At 38.0% G+C, this 25078-nt stretch overlaps 2 protein-coding genes across 2 annotated transcripts; one reads left to right on the top strand and one right to left on the bottom strand.

The window, feature by feature from the left end:
• The first annotated feature begins 10304 nt into the window (after positions 1–10304).
• LOC111779965 (pectinesterase inhibitor-like) lies at positions 10305–11265 on the top strand. The gene has a single exon (XM_023660188.1). It carries the CDS (start codon positions 10498–10500, stop codon positions 11089–11091), a length of 594 nt encoding a protein of 197 aa, XP_023515956.1. The 5' UTR covers positions 10305–10497; the 3' UTR covers positions 11092–11265.
• A 1096-nt stretch (positions 11266–12361) lies between these two features.
• LOC111779962 (bidirectional sugar transporter SWEET16-like) lies at positions 12362–20840 on the bottom strand. Its single transcript, XM_023660184.1, has 6 exons — positions 20666–20840; positions 20541–20577; positions 17151–17364; positions 13381–13542; positions 13175–13294; positions 12362–12892 (listed from the first exon to the last, which is right to left on the bottom strand). Exons 1-6 carry the CDS (start codon positions 20700–20702, stop codon positions 12572–12574), a joined length of 891 nt encoding a protein of 296 aa, XP_023515952.1. The 5' UTR covers positions 20703–20840; the 3' UTR covers positions 12362–12571.
• Positions 20841–25078: the final 4238 nt, after the last annotated feature.

Genomic DNA, 25078 nt, shown 5'->3' with positions numbered 1-25078 from the left:
ATAATAAATTCTGGAACAATAAAAACAAAATATAGAAGGTTGTTATAATATTTAATTTATACCGAGTAAATTGCTCGTACTTTAGTACTGGTTGGGTTGGATTGAGTTGGCATTTTGGGTAAAATTGGGTTCATTCAATCGGACAACATGGACCAATCCAACCCGAAAGGGTTAGGTTGAGTTGGATTGGATTGACATTTTGGGTAAGATTGGGTTCATTATCTGAACCCGAACGGTATCAGTTTGATTTCGAGTTCATAGATAAAACTTTTCAACCCGAAAGGATTAGGTTAAGTTGGATTGGGTTGACATTTTGGGTAAGATTGGGTTCATTCAATCCGACAATATGGACCAACCCAACCCGAAAGGGTTAGGTGTCCAACCCAACCCGAAAGGGTTAGGTTGGGTTGGATTGGGTTGGCATTCTGGGTAGGATTGGGTTGGCATTCTGGGTAAGATTGGGTTCATTTATCTGAACTCGAACTGTGTCGGTTCGATTTCGACTTCATAGATAAAACTTTTCAACCCAAAAGGTTAGGTTAAGTTGGATTGGGTTGGCATTTTGGGTAAGATTGGGTTCATTCAATCCGACAACATGGACCAACCCAACCCGAAAAGGTTAGGTTGGGTTGGATTGGGTTGGCATTCTGAGTAAGATTGGGTTCATTTATCTGAACCCGAACTGTGTCGGTTCGATTTCGAGTTCTTAGATAAAACTTTGTTAGGTTGGGTTGGATTGGGTTGGTATTTTTGGTAAGATTGAATTTAAACGGTGTCCATTCAATTTTGAGTTCATAGATAAAACTTTCGGATTGACCTGAGCCAAATAAAAATATATAAATTATATTAAAAAAATTTATTATTAATAGAGTCGACAGTAATATCTCCCCTCGTATATACAACAATTTAATTTTTTTATTTAATTATTAATATGTTTATTGAATTTAATGATTTATTTTATTTTTTTTATTATTATTATTTTGTTTAATTTTGTTTTATTTTTATATTATTAGTATTTTTTTTTATATACATTATTAATTTTTTTTATATTATTAATATTTATATTTTTATTATATACCACATTTTTAAATTAATCATTTGTGTTGAATTTATGATTTATTTTAACTAATTCCCAAGAAATGTCGTACTTAACTGTCTTTCATTTTATATGACAATGTTGAACTAGGTTAATATGTTATCATTTTCACTTGTTATTTTTTATTGATTTTTTTATGTGATCAGTTTGTGAGCTTTTAATATATTTTATCTAAGATTGTATCGGAATAATTATAAATTGTGGATAAATAAAACTTTAAAATAAACTTGACAACTCGACAACCCAACCCGAAGATAAAGAGTTGGGTTGGGTTACCAATCCAACCCACCCGAGAGTTGAGTCAAAAAAATCCCTCAACCTAACCTAACCCAACCCAACTCGGGACCATGTACACCCCTATAGTTTAGTTTATAAAAGAAAATTTCCCTAAATTTATATTATATTGCCATTTGGTCCCTGAGATTTAAAAAGTATTTTATTTTCGTTTTTAATTAAACGTGATATTTTAAAATGTGTCGCGTTTTGAAAAATAAGTTTAAAAAAAATAAAAATAAAAATTTTATTTTTTATTTTTATTTACGTAATAAATATTTTTTTAATATTCTAAAAAAAATACTTATATAAACATGATCTACATAGTTCAACTGATATAAATTGTCGATCGAGTATTAATTGTCAATTTTTTTTTTTTAATTTATATTTTCTTGCTTTCCATAATTTTTGGCCTTAATGAATATTGTTTTAAGGTGAGGTTCGGCAAGTAGACCACCCAAGCCACACCACCCAAGCCACAGGGTTGGTTCCGAACCTAGCCAGGTTTGGAATTTGCAACCACATCAGATGCAGCTCAAGTACCTGACTCACAAGACAGATACTTGTGGGACCTCAAACACAAGATCAAGGCTTGTAGAGCCTCCACAAAGTCTTCTTCCAGACTTGTGGAAGCCTCCCAAAAGGACTCGGAGAGTTTTAGAAAGAGCCTTCCAAAGTTTTAGAAGCAAGATGTTAGAAAGAATAGTGTGCATCAAACCAAGTCGACCCACTAACGTATTCGACCCAAGAGAGGGAAAACTGACAAAAGCAACCCGCAACAGACATAAACCGACTTGAAGTTCTCGTCTCAACCCAAGTGACCATCCATGCTCCATAGCCCCCCCATGTGCTATATGCGTGCTCCATCCCAGTCGCGACTCAGCTCGCCTTGTTTGTCTGTGTGCTCTCTGCTTGGCTCTGACGCAACTCAACGGCTTGAAAACGATGTATTTGACTTTGTATACAATTTTTATACCATTTTCTAGGTTTTGACCTTACACAGGGTACTCGAGGACAGTAAGACTCTAGTTACTCAATTATATATAGTATTAGGACAATTATTGAGAGTAATCAATGTGTTTGGCTAGACTAAGTGTAATAATATATCCTAAAAAACGTGAAATGAGTTTCTACCTGTTGGGTTTTATGTCCTAAAACTCATAGTTTGTAAACAAAGATATATTCTATTTTCAATAAAGTTATTATTGTTGTTTATTCAGTAAAAATTGTTATTGAATAAAGTGAACTTTACGATCATTAATCTAAATCCAATAAACTAAGAACACTCTGGCTATAGTATGACTACTTGAATTATATGTAGAGACATAAGAGTGGATCAAGTTCAAGTATATAGTCAAAATGATCTATAGTATAAGGATAAGGCTGAGTACCTTATTCTGGGGACACTATGGATGCGGCCCACTTTTGTATATGATATAAACAATGCGATCACTAAATTGTGCATGTGGAGACATGTGAGTGGGGGCGTCCTATGCAATGAGTATTGCATAAGATCGGACCATGAAGAAAACCACTCTCACTTTATAAAGTCGTTTACTGTTGAGACTGATTTTCTTTTCATTCGATAACCTAGGTAACTCGGTTTTAATCCTGAGCTAACCATGAACTCCTGTTTATTCGGAATTATCCTTAGATTTGCATGGGTGAGAGTGGCTCTAGTTCGCCGACTCAACAGGCCTCCCATTTCAGGGGTAAGACTGGGTGAATGGCTGGGGACGTGGGGTGCAAGACGGAATTCACTCCTACCCACTTTTAGGGATAGAAGAAAGGTAGTTCCCTTAAGCACTGACTCCAGGTCTTGAACAAGGGGCCCCACCCTCTCATTGGCCTGAGAGGGATTCGGTTTACTGGTTGGACCACAAACCAATTGTTTATTAGAGGATCAGTGAGACATAAGGAACAAGAAGTAACTTCAGGGGTAAAACGGTAAATTGACCCAGCTCTAGTTACGAACAACCTGTGAAGGATCGACTTACTAATCATGGTTATATCAGATGGACAGAAATATATCTATAGTGAGGGGAGTGCAACTACTAGGCTATAGTGGAGTGTCCTAGTAGTTAACGAATGTTGGTTAACCAGGTTAATGAGTTTAATCGGTTAATCTTGAATCGTTGGAGCCCATGATCTATAGGTCCATTAGGTCCCTCTGCTAGCTCATATCGGACTAAACCATAGAACAGTGTGACGAGTGAGTTCGAAGTGTTCGAATTCAAATTAGGGAATATGCGTTACATATATACGATATATTTAACCGCAATTTTATTTTATTTACGAAATAAACGAAAAGAGAGAATCTGAGATATTTAAATAAGATTTAAATATCTTAATCAATTATGTGTCGGAATTGACTGGGATTGGCATTTGAATTAATATTAAATATTAATTAAATAGTTTAATTAATTATTTAATGTTACTTTAATTTGAAATTCATTATTCAAATTAATTGTTGAATTAAAATGAAGAAAGTCAAAATGTTGACTTTCATCTAATTAAAATGAAGAAAGTCAAAATGTTGACTTTCATCTAATGGAAAAATCATGTTAGTGGAATTTTGAGGTGTCAAAATTTGGTTTAACCAAACTTGCATGTTTGCCAAATAAACCCCACAAGTTTGAGTGGAATTTTGAGTGTCAAAATTTGGTTAACTCAAACATGCATGCTTGCCACATAATCCCAAACATTTGAGTGGAATTTTAAGTGTCAAGATTTGGTGATCTCAAGTTTGCATGAACATGCAAACTTGACTCTTTAAATAGAGTGATCATGATACTTGGAAGGGATTCTTCATCTTGATGAAAAACCTCTCACAAGCACTCTCTTTCACGTATACAAAATCCCTCCCAAGTTTAGTCACTCACCGGATTCCACAATCCCGTTCTAAGGCCGGAGAATAGTGGAGAAGACACTAGTGGTGGTTCGAAATCGGTTCGTGAGGCAAAAGGAGTTTGAACTACAAAAGGTTAGTATTTAAACTCATTAAGTTTTAATACTTATGAACATGCTAGTCATTTACAATAATTGATGTTCTAAAAGTGCCTAAGATCCAAATTGCTTCCGCATGTGTTATATTAACACCATCACTACCGATGAAGTTAAACGTTGAAGTATAGTCTCAGAGCAGCCACAAAATAGTTAGGGACTTCGGGCAAGACCAACCAAGTGAGCTTATCGTTCGAGTTTGAAGAATTGTATGATGTATGATGACGCATGCTCTGTGACTCATGCATGCAGCATAATGCTATGTTTTGTTTATATATATTATGTAATGATGTATGATGTCATGTTATGTATGTATGTGATGTCCTAATATGTCTTCATATAAACAAAATGAAAAACTATGTATGTCATGTGCATATGTGGCATCCGGCGACACGTTAGTGCATTGTGCCCGAACAAACCAAGCCCAAGGGTACTTATACAGGCCCATCTCGTGGGTCCATGTGCTCATGCTGGGCCGTATGTGGAAAAGTACCACACATCCAACCTGCCCGAAACTAGAAAGAGCTCAAGGTCAAGCTATGATTTTAAAAGATAGGTCTCATCATGTATGTGTGTATTTGCACTACCCAACTCCAACAATGGGTTTACTTACGTGTATTTCTTATAGTACCTAAGCCATGTGCTATTCTTATATTTCAGGTAAAGGTAAAGCGCCCCTACACGGATGACGATTGTAACGGTGCAGATNATGTTGAACTAGGTTAATATGTTATCATTTTCACTTGTTATTTTTTATTGATTTTTTTATGTGATCAGTTTGTGAGCTTTTAATATATTTTATCTAAGATTGTATCGGAATAATTATAAATTGTGGATAAATAAAACTTTAAAATAAACTTGACAACTCGACAACCCAACCCGAAGATAAAGAGTTGGGTTGGGTTACCAATCCAACCCACCCGAGAGTTGAGTCAAAAAAATCCCTCAACCTAACCTAACCCAACCCAACTCGGGACCATGTACACCCCTATAGTTTAGTTTATAAAAGAAAATTTCCCTAAATTTATATTATATTGCCATTTGGTCCCTGAGATTTAAAAAGTATTTTATTTTCGTTTTTAATTAAACGTGATATTTTAAAATGTGTCGCGTTTTGAAAAATAAGTTTAAAAAAAATAAAAATAAAAATTTTATTTTTTATTTTTATTTACGTAATAAATATTTTTTTAATATTCTAAAAAAAATACTTATATAAACATGATCTACATAGTTCAACTGATATAAATTGTCGATCGAGTATTAATTGTCAATTTTTTTTTTTTAATTTATATTTTCTTGCTTTCCATAATTTTTGGCCTTAATGAATATTGTTTTAAGGTGAGGTTCGGCAAGTAGACCACCCAAGCCACACCACCCAAGCCACAGGGTTGGTTCCGAACCTAGCCAGGTTTGGAATTTGCAACCACATCAGATGCAGCTCAAGTACCTGACTCACAAGACAGATACTTGTGGGACCTCAAACACAAGATCAAGGCTTGTAGAGCCTCCACAAAGTCTTCTTCCAGACTTGTGGAAGCCTCCCAAAAGGACTCGGAGAGTTTTAGAAAGAGCCTTCCAAAGTTTTAGAAGCAAGATGTTAGAAAGAATAGTGTGCATCAAACCAAGTCGACCCACTAACGTATTCGACCCAAGAGAGGGAAAACTGACAAAAGCAACCCGCAACAGACATAAACCGACTTGAAGTTCTCGTCTCAACCCAAGTGACCATCCATGCTCCATAGCCCCCCCATGTGCTATATGCGTGCTCCATCCCAGTCGCGACTCAGCTCGCCTTGTTTGTCTGTGTGCTCTCTGCTTGGCTCTGACGCAACTCAACGGCTTGAAAACGATGTATTTGACTTTGTATACAATTTTTATACCATTTTCTAGGTTTTGACCTTACACAGGGTACTCGAGGACAGTAAGACTCTAGTTACTCAATTATATATAGTATTAGGACAATTATTGAGAGTAATCAATGTGTTTGGCTAGACTAAGTGTAATAATATATCCTAAAAAACGTGAAATGAGTTTCTACCTGTTGGGTTTTATGTCCTAAAACTCATAGTTTGTAAACAAAGATATATTCTATTTTCAATAAAGTTATTATTGTTGTTTATTCAGTAAAAATTGTTATTGAATAAAGTGAACTTTACGATCATTAATCTAAATCCAATAAACTAAGAACACTCTGGCTATAGTATGACTACTTGAATTATATGTAGAGACATAAGAGTGGATCAAGTTCAAGTATATAGTCAAAATGATCTATAGTATAAGGATAAGGCTGAGTACCTTATTCTGGGGACACTATGGATGCGGCCCACTTTTGTATATGATATAAACAATGCGATCACTAAATTGTGCATGTGGAGACATGTGAGTGGGGGCGTCCTATGCAATGAGTATTGCATAAGATCGGACCATGAAGAAAACCACTCTCACTTTATAAAGTCGTTTACTGTTGAGACTGATTTTCTTTTCATTCGATAACCTAGGTAACTCGGTTTTAATCCTGAGCTAACCATGAACTCCTGTTTATTCGGAATTATCCTTAGATTTGCATGGGTGAGAGTGGCTCTAGTTCGCCGACTCAACAGGCCTCCCATTTCAGGGGTAAGACTGGGTGAATGGCTGGGGACGTGGGGTGCAAGACGGAATTCACTCCTACCCACTTTTAGGGATAGAAGAAAGGTAGTTCCCTTAAGCACTGACTCCAGGTCTTGAACAAGGGGCCCCACCCTCTCATTGGCCTGAGAGGGATTCGGTTTACTGGTTGGACCACAAACCAATTGTTTATTAGAGGATCAGTGAGACATAAGGAACAAGAAGTAACTTCAGGGGTAAAACGGTAAATTGACCCAGCTCTAGTTACGAACAACCTGTGAAGGATCGACTTACTAATCATGGTTATATCAGATGGACAGAAATATATCTATAGTGAGGGGAGTGCAACTACTAGGCTATAGTGGAGTGTCCTAGTAGTTAACGAATGTTGGTTAACCAGGTTAATGAGTTTAATCGGTTAATCTTGAATCGTTGGAGCCCATGATCTATAGGTCCATTAGGTCCCTCTGCTAGCTCATATCGGACTAAACCATAGAACAGTGTGACGAGTGAGTTCGAAGTGTTCGAATTCAAATTAGGGAATATGCGTTACATATATACGATATATTTAACCGCAATTTTATTTTATTTACGAAATAAACGAAAAGAGAGAATCTGAGATATTTAAATAAGATTTAAATATCTTAATCAATTATGTGTCGGAATTGACTGGGATTGGCATTTGAATTAATATTAAATATTAATTAAATAGTTTAATTAATTATTTAATGTTACTTTAATTTGAAATTCATTATTCAAATTAATTGTTGAATTAAAATGAAGAAAGTCAAAATGTTGACTTTCATCTAATTAAAATGAAGAAAGTCAAAATGTTGACTTTCATCTAATGGAAAAATCATGTTAGTGGAATTTTGAGGTGTCAAAATTTGGTTTAACCAAACTTGCATGTTTGCCAAATAAACCCCACAAGTTTGAGTGGAATTTTGAGTGTCAAAATTTGGTTAACTCAAACATGCATGCTTGCCACATAATCCCAAACATTTGAGTGGAATTTTAAGTGTCAAGATTTGGTGATCTCAAGTTTGCATGAACATGCAAACTTGACTCTTTAAATAGAGTGATCATGATACTTGGAAGGGATTCTTCATCTTGATGAAAAACCTCTCACAAGCACTCTCTTTCACGTATACAAAATCCCTCCCAAGTTTAGTCACTCACCGGATTCCACAATCCCGTTCTAAGGCCGGAGAATAGTGGAGAAGACACTAGTGGTGGTTCGAAATCGGTTCGTGAGGCAAAAGGAGTTTGAACTACAAAAGGTTAGTATTTAAACTCATTAAGTTTTAATACTTATGAACATGCTAGTCATTTACAATAATTGATGTTCTAAAAGTGCCTAAGATCCAAATTGCTTCCGCATGTGTTATATTAACACCATCACTACCGATGAAGTTAAACGTTGAAGTATAGTCTCAGAGCAGCCACAAAATAGTTAGGGACTTCGGGCAAGACCAACCAAGTGAGCTTATCGTTCGAGTTTGAAGAATTGTATGATGTATGATGACGCATGCTCTGTGACTCATGCATGCAGCATAATGCTATGTTTTGTTTATATATATTATGTAATGATGTATGATGTCATGTTATGTATGTATGTGATGTCCTAATATGTCTTCATATAAACAAAATGAAAAACTATGTATGTCATGTGCATATGTGGCATCCGGCGACACGTTAGTGCATTGTGCCCGAACAAACCAAGCCCAAGGGTACTTATACAGGCCCATCTCGTGGGTCCATGTGCTCATGCTGGGCCGTATGTGGAAAAGTACCACACATCCAACCTGCCCGAAACTAGAAAGAGCTCAAGGTCAAGCTATGATTTTAAAAGATAGGTCTCATCATGTATGTGTGTATTTGCACTACCCAACTCCAACAATGGGTTTACTTACGTGTATTTCTTATAGTACCTAAGCCATGTGCTATTCTTATATTTCAGGTAAAGGTAAAGCGCCCCTACACGGATGACGATTGTAACGGTGCAGATCCACCGCTAGCAGATATTGTCATATTTGGGCTTTCCCTTTCGGGCTTCCTCTCCTAGATCCACCGCTAACAGATATTATCTTCTTTGGGCTTTCCCTCAAGGCTTTAAAACACGTCTTCTGCTAGTGGAAGGTTTTCACACCCTTATAAATAGTGTTTTGTTCTCCTCCTCAACCAACGTGGGACATCACAATCCACCCCCTTCGGGGCCCAGCATCCTTACTGACACTTGTTTCTTTCTCCAATCGATGTGGGACCGCCACCAACTCCACCCCCTTGTCCAGCATCCTCGCTGACACTTGTTCCTTTCCCCAATCAATGTGGGACCGCCACCAAATCCACCCCCTTCAGAACCCAACGTCTTTACTGGCACACCGCCTCATGTCTACTCCCCTTCGAGGAAGAGCGAGAAGGCTGGAAGGTTTCCAAACCCTTCTAAATGGTGTTTTGTTCTCCTCCTCAACCAATGTGGGACATCACAATCCACCCCCCTTCAGAGCCCAACGTCCTTACTGACACACCACCTCATGTCTACCCCTTTCGGGGAACAGCGAGAAGGCTAGCACATCGTCCAGTATCTGGCTCTAATACCATTTGAGACAACCCAAATCCACCTCTAGCAGATATTGTCTGGCGAATGCCCAGGCTTTAAAACCCGTCCGCTAGGGCAAAGTTTCCACACCCTTCTAAATGGTGTTTTGTTCTCCTCCTCAACCAATGTGGGACATCACAATCCACCCCCTTCAGAGCCCAACGTCCTTACTGACACACCACCTCATGTCTACCCCTTTCGGGGAACAGCGAGAAGGCTAGCACATCGTCCAGTATCTGGCTCTAATACCATTTGAGACAACCCAAATCCACCTCTAGCAGATATTGTCTGGCGAATGCCCAGGCTTTAAAACCCGTCCGCTAGGGCAAAGTTTCCACACCCTTCTAAATGGTGTTTTGTTCTCCTCCTCAACCAATGTGGGACATCACAATCCACCCCCTTCAGAGCCCAACGTCCTTACTGACACACCACCTCATGTCTACCCCTTTCGGGGAACAGCGAGAAAGCTAGCACATCGTCCAGTATCTGGCTCTAATACCATTTGAGACAACCCAAATCCACCTGTAACAGATATTGTCCTCTTTGGGCTTTCCGTTCAAGGCTTTAAAACCCATCCGCTAGGGCAAGGTTTCCACACCCAGTGTTTTGTTCTCCTCCCGAACCAATGTGAGACATCACATAGATTTGGGGCCCGGGACATCACATGGATCTGGGCCGGGCCGCCCTCTAATTTAGTTCATTTACTAGTCATTTAAGTTACATTAATCACTATTATCCCTAGAACAAATCCCCAACAAGAACAAACAAACCAATTTGATTGAAAAATTCAACAATCCCTTAAAATAGAAAGCTAATCCCAACCAAGAAACAAGCCAAAAAACATGTCCATCTCAACTTTATCACCTCATCTTCAAACAACAACAACACATAGTTCTATCATCATCAACACCTCAAGAACATGAAGCTCATATCAATTGCTGCCATGGCTATCACAATTCTATCAATCACCCACTTTCAGATACTCGCCGACGACCCCCAAAAGCCCTTCCTTACCAACGCCGATCTCATCACCAAAACCTGCAGCAGCACCCCTTACAACGACCTATGCCTATCAATCTTAGAGTCATCACCCAACAGCAATGGCACAGATCTGTATGGGCTAACAGAGATCATGTTGTATATTGCAGCTGAGAATGTGAGCCTCATACATGAACACCTAATGGAATTACAAAACAAGACAGAAATGGATACCTTCATGGATGAGTGTTTGACGGATTGCTTGGAGAGCTATCAGGACGCGACCGACCAAATCGAGGACTCGATCACGGCGCTCGAGTTCAAAGCGTATCATGATATCAAGACATGGGTAGCAGCAGCCATGAATGATGGAGCTGTGTGTGAAAATGGGTTCAAAGAGAAACCAGACCATAAGTCACCAATTGTGGAGATGTCTAAAGTTTTTGATCAGATCTGCAGCATTATTCTGGCTATGGCAAATATCTTGTCTCAGGGAAATAGGAACATGAACTCTGAGGATATATTTAATTTCTAAAGGGAATTCTAAGCTCTAGTTCGATTCGTTTTGAAGTTTCGTATGAACAAGATCGTTTTTTGAATGTAAGAGATCGATTGAATCCATTCGGTTTAAAGTTTTGTATACCATACGTGTTTATGTAAGCAAGATTCTTCTTTGAAAGTAAGAGATCGTATGGAGTGTTTATGTAAACAAGATCCTTTTTTTTTTTTTTAAGGTAAGAGATCGAATCGGATTCAATTTAAAGTTTTGTACAATACCCGTTTCTCTAAACAAGATCTTCCTTGAAAGTAAGAGATCGGATCAAATTCATTTGAACGTTTCGTACAATACCCGATCGAATTCATTTTGAAGTTTCGTACAATACCCAATTTCTGTAAACTAGATCTTTGAAAGTAAGAGATCAGATCGAATTCATTTTAAAGTTTCGTACAATACCTGTTTCTTCTGTCAACAAGATCTTCTTTGTTCGTGCCATACCTGTTTCATTGTAAACAAGATCTTCTTTAAAAGTAAGAGATCGAATTGAATTCACTTTAAAGTTTAATACAATACCCGTTTCTGTAAACAAGATCTTCTTTGAAAATAAGAGGTCGGATCGAATTCATTTTAAAGTTTCGTACAATACCTGTTTCTGTAAACAAGATCTTCTTTGAAGGTAAGAGAACTGATCGAATTCATTTTAAAGTTTCGTACAATACCCGTTTCTATAAACAAGATCTTCTTTGAAAGTAAGAGGTCGGATCTTTTATGTACTTTGTTGTATGAGCGAGAGAAGGTCATGAAAAATGATTCCGAACACGACGGAATTGGTAAACAACTATATAGAACAACCTTCACCCACTCATTGGATCGATTCACCAATTTTTAGGCTGGTTCTCACAAAAACGTTTGTTGTTCCAAAAACTAGACACAGTTTTCCATCTACCCAAGAAGTTTGAAGGAATTCCAACCTTGATAAGGTCATGAATAGTGATCCCGAACACAATCCAACAAGTAAGTAGCATATGAAGCAAGTTTCAAAGGGTCGATTAGGACCATGGGAAAATGATTAGAAATCATGCTCAGGAGCCTAATTGACCTAGTATCATGATGGCTAAGCTTCGGTTTAGCACATTATTCAGTTTTACAGCTTTCGCAAGGCATATTTGAGAACCCTAATGAAGAACTCGATCAAATCAAAAATTTACTAGGTCAATTTACTTCATTAGGGTTCACCGTACCAGATCAAAACAAATCACGTGAACATGGGTCTTAGCCTAAATTAATCAAACAGAACCAAATCAAATCAAAATCAATATGGCTCGGTTCAAATTGAAACTCAGACCAGATCAATTTTTTAGTTACAGTGAAAATCATATCAGATCGAACAGTAAACACCTTACTTATAAAGGGTCGAAAGAGTACGTGTCAAGTTCGTACAATTTTGAAAACGAGATGATTACCAAACAAACTCTTAATACAAGTACGTAAAAGTCATATCGAGGGTAAAAAGTGGTCACATTTTCCCATTTTCGACCTCATCGTCCTCATCTAGGGCTCCCGGAGGGTAGAAGTCATATGGACCATAAGAAAGTGACCTTAAAATATTTTGGACACTATATTGCCTATCTAAGCTTGGCTTTGGAAGGCTCAGCCCTTTGATTATGCCTCTGTTCTTTGGATGTTCATCGTCACCGTTCATTCTCATCTCTACCAGATGTGCTGATCCCTCTTCCTCCATCATCTCCGTTGATTTTGTTGACTTTGACTTGTCCTTGTACATTCCATACAGAATCAGCTGCACCGTCCCCAATGCAAACCCTATTCCATTCGGCACCTAAGCAAAACCGAAAATTTTCATTTACTTTCGAAATTGTAACGTACCAAGTCCACCACTAACAGTGGTGTCCTTTCAGGGTTTCTCTCAAAGCTTTTAAAACGTGTTTGTTAGGGTTAAAGCGAATCTGTTAGGGAGAGGTTTCGAGACCCTTATAAAGAATGTTTCGTTCTCCTCCCCAACTGACGTGAGATCTTACCGAAATAGTAAAATTTTAAATTTTCAAACACGGAAAAGTCATGCTTTTAATTAAAAAATAACCGAGAGTAGGTATAACTTTACCAGTATGTAGATGTCCTTGACGAGAATAGCATAAGCTGACCAGACACCAGCATTTAGGAAGAGGAAGAACGAGAGAAGAAACGGCATATACTCAACACTCTTCGTCTTTATCACGTTTCTCTGTTAATCAAACACGTATTTTCAACCTCGAGAATTCGACTGATATCGAAACGTAATCGGGGCAAGCTAGGGTTGAGGATGGTTACCATGGCAGCTAGAGGGGAAGCATACATGGCAATGGTTAAAGCAACACAAAGAATGCCAACAAAGGTGAGCCTCAAGCTTCCATGCATGGCTAAAAGGGTTGCACCAATTACACTTCCATAGAACACAACATTGAACAGACCAACCAGCTTCATTGTTGTCACCTGAAATTATTCCCAAACATGGTAATCAGTTCAATTCTAATCCGTTTCGAACTTTTAAAACGTTTATTTTAGTCTCTAAATTTTGAAATATATGTTCGGCCTCGGAAAATATTATAGCTTTAATGTATGTCGATCATAACAACACAATAATGCACGTATTTGAAGTCAGGCTTACTGTGATTTACTGTCTATGTTGCATAGGATTTAGATCAGGATTCAGAATTTGAATTCGGCACCTGATAACCCTACGACATGGTTACGAATGTTCCTCCTTGCCCACTATCCCCACAAACCAACACGAGTCATTCCAGCTTACTATTCCGAAAAAGATTAGAATCAGGATTTAGAATTTGAATTTGGTACCTGATAACCGTACGACATGGTTATGAATGTTCCTCCTCGCCCACTATCCCCACAAACTAACACGAGTCATTCCAGCTCACTATTCCGAAAAGGATTAGAATCATGATTTAGAATTTGAATTCGGCACATGATAACCCTATGACATGGTTACAGATGTTCTTCCTTGTCCACTATCCCTACAAACTAACACGAGTCATTTCAACTCACTATTTCTACAAGGATTCGGATCAAGATTCAGAATTTGAATTCAGCACCTGATAACCCTACGACATGATCACGAATGTTCCTCCTTGCCCACTATCCCCACAAACAAACACGAGTCATTCCAGCTCACTATACCCACAAGAATTTGATCAAGGTTCAAAATTTGAATTCGACACATGATAACCCTACGACATGGTTACAAATGTTTCTCGTCGTCCACTATACCCACAAACCAACGTGATTCATTCCAGCTCATTATCCCCATAAGGATTCAGATCAGGATTCAGAATTTGAATTCGGCACCTGATAACCCTACGACATGATCACGAATGTTCCTCCTTGTCCACTATCCCCACAAGCCAATATGAGTCATTCCAGCTCACTATACCCACAAGGATTCAGATCAGGATTCAGAATTTGAATTTGGCACCTGATAACCCTACAACATGGTTACGAATGTTCCTCCTTGTCCACTATACCCACAAACCAACACGAGTCATTCCAACTCACTATCCCATAAGGATTCAGATCAGGATTCAGAATTTGAATTCGGCACCTGATAACCCTACGACATGGTTATGAATGTTCCTCCTTGCCCACTATTAACTAAGAACCAACATGAGTCATTCCAGTTCACTATGCCCACAAGGATTCGAATAAGGATTCAAAATTTGAATTTGATGCCTGATAACCCTACTACATGGTTACGAATGTTCCTCCTTGTCCACTGTCCTCACAAACCAACACGAGCCATTCCAGCTCTCTATCCCCACAAGGATTCGGATCACGAATGTTCCTCCTTGCCCACTATCCCCACAAACCAACACGAGTCATTCTAGCTCACTATCTCTCATAAGGATTCGGATCAAGATTCAGAATTTGAATTCGACACCTGATAACCCTACAACATGGTTACGAGTGTTCCTCCTCGCCCATTATCCCCACAAACCAACACGAGTGCTTCCAACATGTTTTGTCGTCACTTACATGCATCTTAGGAAAATTCTCAAGAGATAACCCAACGTAGAATTACTCTATAAACAAAACACGCTTAACTAAAAAGTTCTTATGATTAAGCTATCGAAAAGAAAGGTGCACCTTGTTGATATAGGTAATAACTTTCATTTCTAAGTCTTTCTTAGTCATCCTATCGTCAACACCATTCTCATTCGAATATGGTCTCGGTTCATTCAAATATTTTTTAAAATTTGGTCAAAACTCATAAAGATTAGGATGTAATAAAATAAGCATTGAATTTCAAACCAAATTTGCATGTTAATGAACAGCGATAGTGTCACACGTTAGCTAATTCGCATTTATTATTATTTAATACGACAATAAATAGGAGTGTTTGGTAATTAATGGACTTCCAAATTTTTATTTATAATAATAAATAAAATACAAAACTATCATATTTTTAAATTAAATATTTTTTATTTTATAAAAAAAAAAAACTATATAGTATGTCAAACTAAAAAAATATTAGGGGCTAAATTGGAATTAAAAAAAATTGAAACACTCGGACTATATTTCTCGAGCTCATAGTAGATATTGATTGTCTTATTTGAGCTTTCTCTTTTGAGTTTTCGCTCAAGGTTTTTAAAACGTGTTTACAGTTCGAGCCCACAGCTAACAGATATTGTTCTATTTAGGCTTTTCTTCTTTGAGGTTTCTCTTTCAGACTTCCGCTCAAGGTTTTTAAAACGTGTCTGCAGTCTAAGCCCACAGCTAACAGATGTTGTTCTATTTTGGCTTCCCCTCAAAGTTTTTAAAATGTACGCACACAAACTCACTGCTACCAAATATTGTCCTATTTGAGCTTTTTCTTTGGAGGCTTTCACTCAAGGTTTTTAAAATGTGTCTGCATCTCAAGCCCACAGCTAGCAAATATTGACCTATTTGAGCTTTTTCTTTCCGGGCTTTTCCTTCTGGACTTCCTCTCAAGATTTTTAAAATGTTTTTGCAGCTCAAGTCCACGGCTAGTAGATATTGTCCTATTTAGGCTTTTCCTTTCGAGGTTTTCTCTTCTGGGCTTCCCGTCAAGGTTTTTAAAATGTGTTTGCAGCTCAAGTCCACCGCTAGTAGATATTGTCTTATTTAGGCTTTTCTTTTCGAGGCTTTCCCTTCTGGGCTTCTCCTCAAGGTTTTTAAAATGTGTCTGCAGCTCAAGTCCATCGCTAGCCGATATTGTCCTATTTGGATTTTTCTTTCGAGGCTTTTCGGGCTTCTCTTCAAGGTTTTAAAATGTGTCTGCACCTTAAGTCCACCGCTAGATATTGTCCTATTTGGGTTTTTTCTTTCGAGGCTTTATATTGTCCTATTTGGGTTTTTTCTTTCGGGGTTTTCCCTTCTGGGCTTCTCTTTAAGGTTTTTAAAATGTGTTTGTAGCTCAAGCCCACGGCTAGCAGATATTGTCCTATTTGGATTTTTCGTTTCAGGGTTTTTCCTTATAGGCTTCTATTCAAGGTTTTTAAAATGTGTCTGCAGCACAAGTCCACTGCTAGCAAATATTGTCCTATTTGGGCTTCTCCTCAAGGTTTTACTCTTTGGGCTTTCCCTTTCGGGATTCCTCTCAAGGTTTTCAAAATGTATCTGCTCGTGATTTCCCTCAAGGTTTTCAAAACGTGTCTTCTACGGAAAAGTTTCCACACCCTTATAAATAATGTTTCGTTCTCCTCTCCAACCAATGTGGGATCTCACAACATGTTCTATGTCATGTAAGTCCATTACACACTCAATTTTATAATTCACCAACAGTGAAAGACTCAACCTCGAAAAACATCAATACTCCAAGGACTAAATTGAAAAAAAAAACATTTAAGGGCTACATTTATAAATATCTATCAATTCCGCACGTATTATGTCACGTAAGTCTACCGCATCACCCAAGTATACGATTCATCGACACGAAAAGACTCAAACAAATAAAACGTCACACGTCAGGGACTAAATTGCAAAAAAAAAAATTCCATTTAAGGACAATATTTAGGTGAAATTCTTAAAAAAAAGATTAAGGATAGCTTAGAGAGAAAGAGAATGACCTTCTTTCGTTTGGGAGCAAAGATGATGAAGAGAGTGACATAAGTGAGCTGAAAGGCAACGCCAGCAGCATTGACGGTGGTAACAAGCAACCCATCAGCACCCTTCAAAGCCCCATAAAATGTCCACAAGCTTGTGCTCAATAGCGTCGTCACGTACGGTATCGCTTTGTAATTCTCTGTTGATTTCTTCTTCACTATTCCTATAAATGTTTTTCTTTCATTCCCCACAAAAAAAAAAAAAAAAAATCTCGGTTTAGTTCCTTCTCGAAAAAAGCTATAAGGGTCTAGACCTACTGCTAGTAGATATTGTCGGTAGGAAAGGTTTCCACACCCTTATAAGGAATGTTTCGTTCCCTTTCATGGCTCAGCGTCCTCGCTGACACTCTGTAACAACCCAGATCCACCGCTAGCCGATATTGTCCTCTTTAGGCTTTCCCTTTCGAGCTTCCCCTCAAGGCTTTAAAACGTGTCCGTTAGGGGAAGGTTTCCACACCTTTATAAATGGTGTTTCGTTCTCCTCCCCAACCAATGTGAGACATCACAATCCACCCCCTTCGGGGCCAGCGTCCTCGCTGACACTCTTTCCTTCCTCCAATCGATGTGGGACCGCCCCAAATCCAACCCCTTTGGGTCCCAGCGTTCTTACTGGCACATCGTCCGGTGTCTGGCTCTGATACCATTAGTAACGACCCAGATCCACCGCCAGCAAATATTGTTCTCTTTGGGCTTCCCCTCAAGGCTTTAAAACACGCCTGCTAGGGGAAGGTTTCCACACCCTTACCAATGGTGTTTTGTTCTCCTCCCCAACCAATATAGGACATCACACACTCATTCCTTTCTCCAATCGATGTGGGACCCCTACCAAATCCACCTCCTACGTGTCTACCCCCTTTGGGGAACAACGAGAAGGCTGACACATCGTCCGGTGTCTGACTCTTATACCATTTGTAACAGCCTAGACCCACCGCCAGCAGATATTGTACTCTTTAAAAGAGGTTTTCTCTTCTACCCCCTTCGGGGAACAACGAGAAGGCTGATACATCGTCCAGTGTCTAGCTCGGATACCATTTGTAACAACCCAGACCCACTACGAGCAGATATTGTCTTCTTTAAAATGGGTCTTCTAGGAAAGGTTTCCACACCCTTATCAAGGATGTTTCGTTTTCCTCCCCAACCAATATGGGATATCATAATCCACCACCCTCTTCATGGCCCAGCATTCTCGCTGGCACTCGTTCCTTTCTCCAGTCGATGTGGGACCCCTACCAAATTCACCTCCTGCGTGTCTAACCCCTTCGGAGAACAACGAGAAGGCTGACACATCAGGTGTCTGGCTTTGATACCATTTGTAACAGCCCAGACCCCTTGCTAGCAAATATTGTTCTCTTTAAAAGAGGTTTTCTCTTCTACCCCATTTGGAGAACAACGAGAAGGCTGACACATCGTCCGGTGTCTGGCTTTGATACCATTTGTAACAGCCCAGACTCATTACTAACAGATATTGTCCTCTTTAAAAGAAGTTTTCTCTTCTACCCCTTCGGGGAACAATGAGAAGGCTGACATATCGTCCGGTGTCTGGCTTTAATACCATTTGTAACATCCCAAATCCACTGCTAGCAGATATTATCCTCTTTAAAAGAGGTTTTCTCTTCTACCCCTTCGAGGAACAACGAGAAGGCTGACACATCGTCTAGTGTCGGGCTCAATACCATTTGCAATAGTCCAGACCCACCACTAACACATATTGTCCTCTATGGACTTTCTCTCTCGAGCTTCCCCTCAAAACTTTAAAACAGGTCTAGGGAAAGGTTTACACATCCTTATAGTGTTTTATTTTCCTCCCCTAACTAATGTGGGGTATCACAAACGCGTTCTTAAATAATCAACTAATACTTCTTGAATCTCCCGTTGGTTCAAGTCATTCCTATTATTTATTTAAATTTTTATTTTTAATAAAAAGAAAATATTAATGGTGTATTTTAAAATTAAAAATAAATTTAGATGGATCAAATATCAATTTCTTTATGACCCAACTCCATTCATAAAATTATTATTTATTTGCACCCGACTCAAATTAAAGTTAGGTTGGGTTGATCGAGTTCTACCAAACAGTCCACGACGGTAAAAAGAAATATTCTAAAGAGTTTTATCTTTTCACCCAAACTTTGAAAGTGGGAAAGTGGGTGCAAACCCAAATTACAAATATGCCCTTCAAAATAAATAAATAAATAAAAATAAAAACTAAATAATAGTAATTAAACCCTATTTATGACCACCCTCAATTCTCTGTACTTTAACGTAATTTTCCTAACAAACTTTGGAATTTTGTCCCTAAATCGTCCCAAATAGAAGGTACACCTGTCACCCGGCAACTCGAAAAGAGTTTATAACTAATTCAACTCTCTATTTTTCCAGTTGAGTTAGGTCGGGTTGTTGGGTTGTTCTTTTTTTAAATTATTAAAAATGTCATTCCGTTACAAATCTTAAATATTTTTTATTTTTTAAAAAGTTAGGTAGGGTTAAAACCCTATTTTCGAGGTGGTCGGGTCATATCAGCTTGCAAACTAAACAGAATTTTAGATTTTTCTAAAATTCAACCCGACCCAAATTCGAGAAGACAAAAATAACCCTAACCCAATATTTATAGTTTGAGTTATTCTAAATTAGTCTAATTATTGGGTCACACTCCAATTAAACTATGCTCAAAGTTGAATTAAAATATAAATACTCACATGGGAGTCGTGTATAACCCTATTTTCAGGGCGGTCGGGTCATATAAGCTTGCAAACTAAACTGAATTTTAGATTTTTCTAAAATTCAACCCGACCCAAATTCGAAAAGACAAAAATAACCCTAACCCAATATTTATAGTTTGAGTCTAATTATTGAGTCATAGTCCAATTAAACTATACTCAAGTTGAATTAAAACATAGATACTCACATGGAAGTCGTGTATAACCCTATTTTTGGGGTGGTCGGGTCATATAAGCTTGCAAACTAAACAAAATTTTAGATTTTTCAAGAATTCAACTCGACCCAAATTCGAAAAGACAAAAATAACCCTAACCCAATATTTATAGTTTGAGTTAGTCTAAATTAGTCTAATTATTGGATCACAGTCGAATTAAACTATTTTCAAGTTGAATTAAAACATAGATACTCACATGGGAGTCGTATATAACCCTATTTTCGGGGTGGTCGGGTCATATAAGCTTGCAAACTAAACCAAATTTTAGATTTTTGAAAAATTCAACCCGACCCAAATTCGAAAAGACAAAAATAACCCTAACCCAATATTTATAGTTTGAGTTAGCAGTGTGGATTAGTCTAATTATTAGGTCATACTCCAATTAAACTATGCTCAAGTTGAATTAAAACATAGATACTCACATGGGAGATGCAAAAACGAGTATAGAAATCACATTCCCTGCATCCAAACACCCCCCACAAACCCATCAAAATCCCACAAAGAATTAAAAAAAAAATTAATAAAGAAAAAGAAAAAAAGAACTGACCAATGATACCCAAAACGGTGCTCAGATCAGTAGCCATGGCTTTGCCGGAGAAGAAGACGGCGGTGGCAGTGGTGACGGCGGCGACGGCGGCGGAGGAATTAAATTATTGAAGAAGAGAGAGAGAGAGAGAGAGAGAGAGTGCTGAAATGGTACGAAAAGGAAAAGGAAATTGAATTTTGGGTTATAGATTCTCCAAAGTGAAGCCTTTCTTTCCACTACAATGGAGACACGTTTTAATGAGCTTTTTGTGGTTTTCAAGTGGACCCTCCATTTGTGATAATGAAGTCTTACCATTACTAACCCAAACAAATGCTTGTGTTTGAAACGAGACGTGCAAAAACGCTCTATTCTCGAGTTGGGTTTGTAATCGATTCGATCTAAAAACTCCACCTTCTCGTTAATGATTTGTCTCGTTATCGATGTTGATGGATATTAAGATCAAGAGATGGCAGTTGATTTGGCAATTGTGTAGTACTCACCCGAAACACTGAGTGAGTCAAGCCAACTTCGGACCACATTGCCTACAATCGGGTAACGTGCGTTCAAACCTCGGGTCCCGAAGAGAAGATTTTAAAAGACGGGGGAGAGAGGTTTAGGAAAAAGAGTTTTGAAAGCAAGAATGCAAGCAAGAAGGCAACAACCACGGCTTAAACAGTATATAACTTTTTGGGTAGGGAGAATTTGTGTAATATCAGTGTATATATGAGAACGTTATCGACTCATAATCAAGATTCGGACTGGACAGTGTGCGTATTAAATAGTCTGGATATAACCGTCACTTAATTTGGGCTTAAATCTCATTTGGGTTTATGAACTTCCAACCGTACCTTAAAGTATATGCTCTAACATGATAATATGTACGTGTATTTAAACTCTATAAGTTAACATTGTGTAAAAGTTCAAACCCACCGCTAATAGATATTGTCCGATTTGGCTTGGCCCTTTACGTATTGCTTTCAGTCTCATGGTTTTAAAATGCGTCTATTAGGGAGAGGTTTTCACACCCTTATAAACAATGTTTCGTTCTCTCTCCAACTGATGTGGGATCTCATAATCCACCCCCTTGGGGGCTTAGCGTCCTCGTTGACACATCACCCAGTGTCTGGCTCTGATATCATTTGTAGAAGCCCAAGCTCGTCGCTAGTAGATATTGTCCATTTTGGCCTGTTATGTATCAGCGTTAGCCTCACGGTTTTAAAACGCATCTATTAGGGAGAGGTTTCCACGTACTTATAAAGAATGCTTCGTTCCACTCTCAAACCGATGTGGGATCTCACAATTCACCCCCTTGGAGACCCAGCGTCTTCGCTGACACATCACTTAGTGTTTGGCTCTGATACCATTTGTAAAAGTTCAAGCCCACCGCTAGCAGATATTGTCCGTTTTGGTCCGTTACGTATCGTCGTCAGGCTCACGGTTTTAAAACGCGTCTATTAGGGAGAGATTTTCACACACTTATAAAGAATGTTTCATTCCCCTCTCCAACCGATGTGGGATCTCACAATCCACCCACTTGGAGGCTCAGCGTCCTCGCTGGCACACTGCCCAATGTCTGGTTCTAATACCATTTGTAAAACTCCAAGCCCACCGCTAGCCGATATTGTCTACTTTGGCCCATTACTTATCGTCGTCAGCCTCACGGTTTTAAAACACGTCTACTATGGAGAGGTTCCCACACACTTATAAAAAATGTTTCGCTCCCCTCTCCAACCGATGTGAGATCTCACAATTCACCTCCTAGGAGGCCCAGCGTCCTTGCTAGCATACTACTCGATGTCTGGCTCTGATACCATTTATAGAAACTCAAGCCTACCACTAGCAAATATTATCCGCTTTGGCCCGTTACGTATTTTCATCAACCTCACGGTTTTAAAACGTGTCTAATATTTAGTTTCTCTCTCCAACCGATGTGAGATCTCACATATCGAATATTGAATAAGTAAAGACGTAACAACGATCAAAATAATTATTTTAAAAAAATTTAACGACCAAAATAAATACTATGGAAGTTACGAGAACTCACTTAAATTAAATTATACACATAGAGCAAGACAAGAGATGGTGAGAGAAAGGGAGAGGTGATGGTACCATTTTGGATTCACTTTATTTTATTATTATTATTTTTTTTTTTTAATAATTCGTTGTTTTTTTTTAATTTATTATTATTATTTTTTTTATTAAAAAAAAAGGACAATTGAAATCACCAACTTTATCTTCTTGTTTGTTTCTCTATTCGTTTAATCTTTATAGATAGAGAGAGAGTATTAATTTTAGAGGGAGAAAAGGTGGTCGTAATTAAATTAAAATAAATAATTTTTATTATTTTAGTATTTAATAAAATTCAATTCAATTTTGATGTTTTTAATGTAACATGTTTTATAAGTGTGTTAAATAGGATAAGGGTTTGACGTTTTAGTAGACGTGGAGTATTGTGGACACCCGAGACCTAAAACAAACTTTAATAGATGATTTTAAAAAATATGAACGTTATTAAGATAATTTGACGTATAGCTTTTTAAAAAATCAAACAAAGATACCGAAGAAAACAATGGATATTGTAGCTAACAGGAACATCATAGACATTTTATAGCGTTTTTTTTTATGGTGTTAATATAACACATGCGGAAGCAATTTGGATCTTAGGCACTTTTAGAACATCAATTATTGTAAATGACTAGCATGTTCATAAGTATTAAAACTTAATGAGTTTAAATACTAACCTTTTGTAGTTCAAACTCCTTTTGCCTCACGAACCGATTTCGAACCACCACTAGTGTCTTCTCCACTATTCTCCGGCCTTAGAACGGGATTGTGGAATCCGGTGAGTGACTAAACTTGGGAGGGATTTTGTATACGTGAAAGAGAGTGCTTGTGAGAGGTTTTTCATCAAGATGAAGAATCCCTTCCAAGTATCATGATCACTCTATTTAAAGAGTCAAGTTTGCATGTTCATGCAAACTTGAGATCACCAAATCTTGACACTTAAAATTCCACTCAAATGTTTGAGATTATGTGGCAAGCATGCATGTTTGAGTTAACCAAATTTTGACACTCAAAATTCCACTCAAACTTGTGGGGTTTATTTGGCAAACATGCAAGTTTGGTTAAACCAAATTTTGACACCTCAAAATTCCACTAACATGATTTTTCCATTAGATGAAAGTCAACATTTTGACTTTCTTCATTTTAATTAGATGAAAGTCAACATTTTGACTTTCTTCATTTTAATTCAACAATTAATTTGAATAATGAATTTCAAATTAAAGTAACATTAAATAATTAATTAAACTATTTAATTAATATTTAATATTAATTCAAATGCCAATCCCAGTCAATTCCGACACATAATTGATTAAGATATTTAAATCTTATTTAAATATCTCAGATTCTCTCTTTTCGTTTAATTCGTAAATAAAATAAAATTGCGGTTAAATATATCGTATATATGTAACGCATATTCCCTAATTTGAATTCGAACACTTCGAACTCACTCGTCACACTGTTCTATGGTTTAGTCCGATATGAGCTAGCAGAGGGACCTAATGGACCTATAGATCATGGGCTCCAACGATTCAAGATTAACCGATTAAACTCATTAACCTGGTTAACCAACATTCGTTAACTACTAGGACACTCCACTATAGCCTAGTAGTTGCACTCCCCTCACTATAGATATATTTCTGTCCATCTGATATAACCATGATTAGTAAGTCGATCCTTCACAGGTTGTTCGTAACTAGAGCTGGGTCAATTTACCGTTTTACCCCTGAAGTTACTTCTTGTTCCTTATGTCTCACTGATCCTCTAATAAACAATTGGTTTGTGGTCCAACCAGTAAACCGAATCCCTCTCAGGCCAATGAGAGGGTGGGGCCCCTTGTTCAAGACCTGGAGTCAGTGCTTAAGGGAACTACCTTTCTTCTATCCCTAAAAGTGGGTAGGAGTGAATTCCGTCTTGCACCCCACGTCCCCAGCCATTCACCCAGTCTTACCCCTGAAATGGGAGGCCTGTTGAGTCGGCGAACTAGAGCCACTCTCACCCATGCAAATCTAAGGATAATTCCGAATAAACAGGAGTTCATGGTTAGCTCAGGATTAAAACCGAGTTACCTAGGTTATCGAATGAAAAGAAAATCAGTCTCAACAGTAAACGACTTTATAAAGTGAGAGTGGTTTTCTTCATGGTCCGATCTTATGCAATACTCATTGCATAGGACGCCCCCACTCACATGTCTCCACATGCACAATTTAGTGATCGCATTGTTTATATCATATACAAAAGTGGGCCGCATCCATAGTGTCCCCAGAATAAGGTACTCAGCCTTATCCTTATACTATAGATCATTTTGACTATATACTTGAACTTGATCCACTCTTATGTCTCTACATATAGTTCAAGTAGTCATACTATAGC

This window comes from Cucurbita pepo, chromosome LG18, assembly GCF_002806865.2.
Source record: "Cucurbita pepo subsp. pepo cultivar mu-cu-16 chromosome LG18, ASM280686v2, whole genome shotgun sequence".
Classification (NCBI taxonomy): domain Eukaryota; kingdom Viridiplantae; phylum Streptophyta; class Magnoliopsida; order Cucurbitales; family Cucurbitaceae; genus Cucurbita; species Cucurbita pepo.
This window is presented reverse-complemented; position numbering and strand designations above follow the sequence as displayed.

Bases quoted from the DNA above. Each gene is read 5' to 3' on its own strand.
- LOC111779965 (XM_023660188.1), top strand. From the start codon at position 10,498: ATGAAGCTCATATCAATTGCTGCCATGGCTATCACAATTCTATCAATC.
- LOC111779962 (XM_023660184.1), bottom strand. From the start codon at position 20,702: ATGGCTACTGATCTGAGCACCGTTTTGGGTATCATTG. The intron at 13,543-17,150 runs GTCATTCTCTTT...GAATAATTTCAG, and splicing joins TTGCTCCCAAACGAAAGAAG to GTGACAACAATGAAGCTGGT. The intron at 12,893-13,174 runs GTAAAGTTATAC...GGTTTTGCTTAG, and splicing joins TCAAGGACATCTACATACTG to GTGCCGAATGGAATAGGGTT.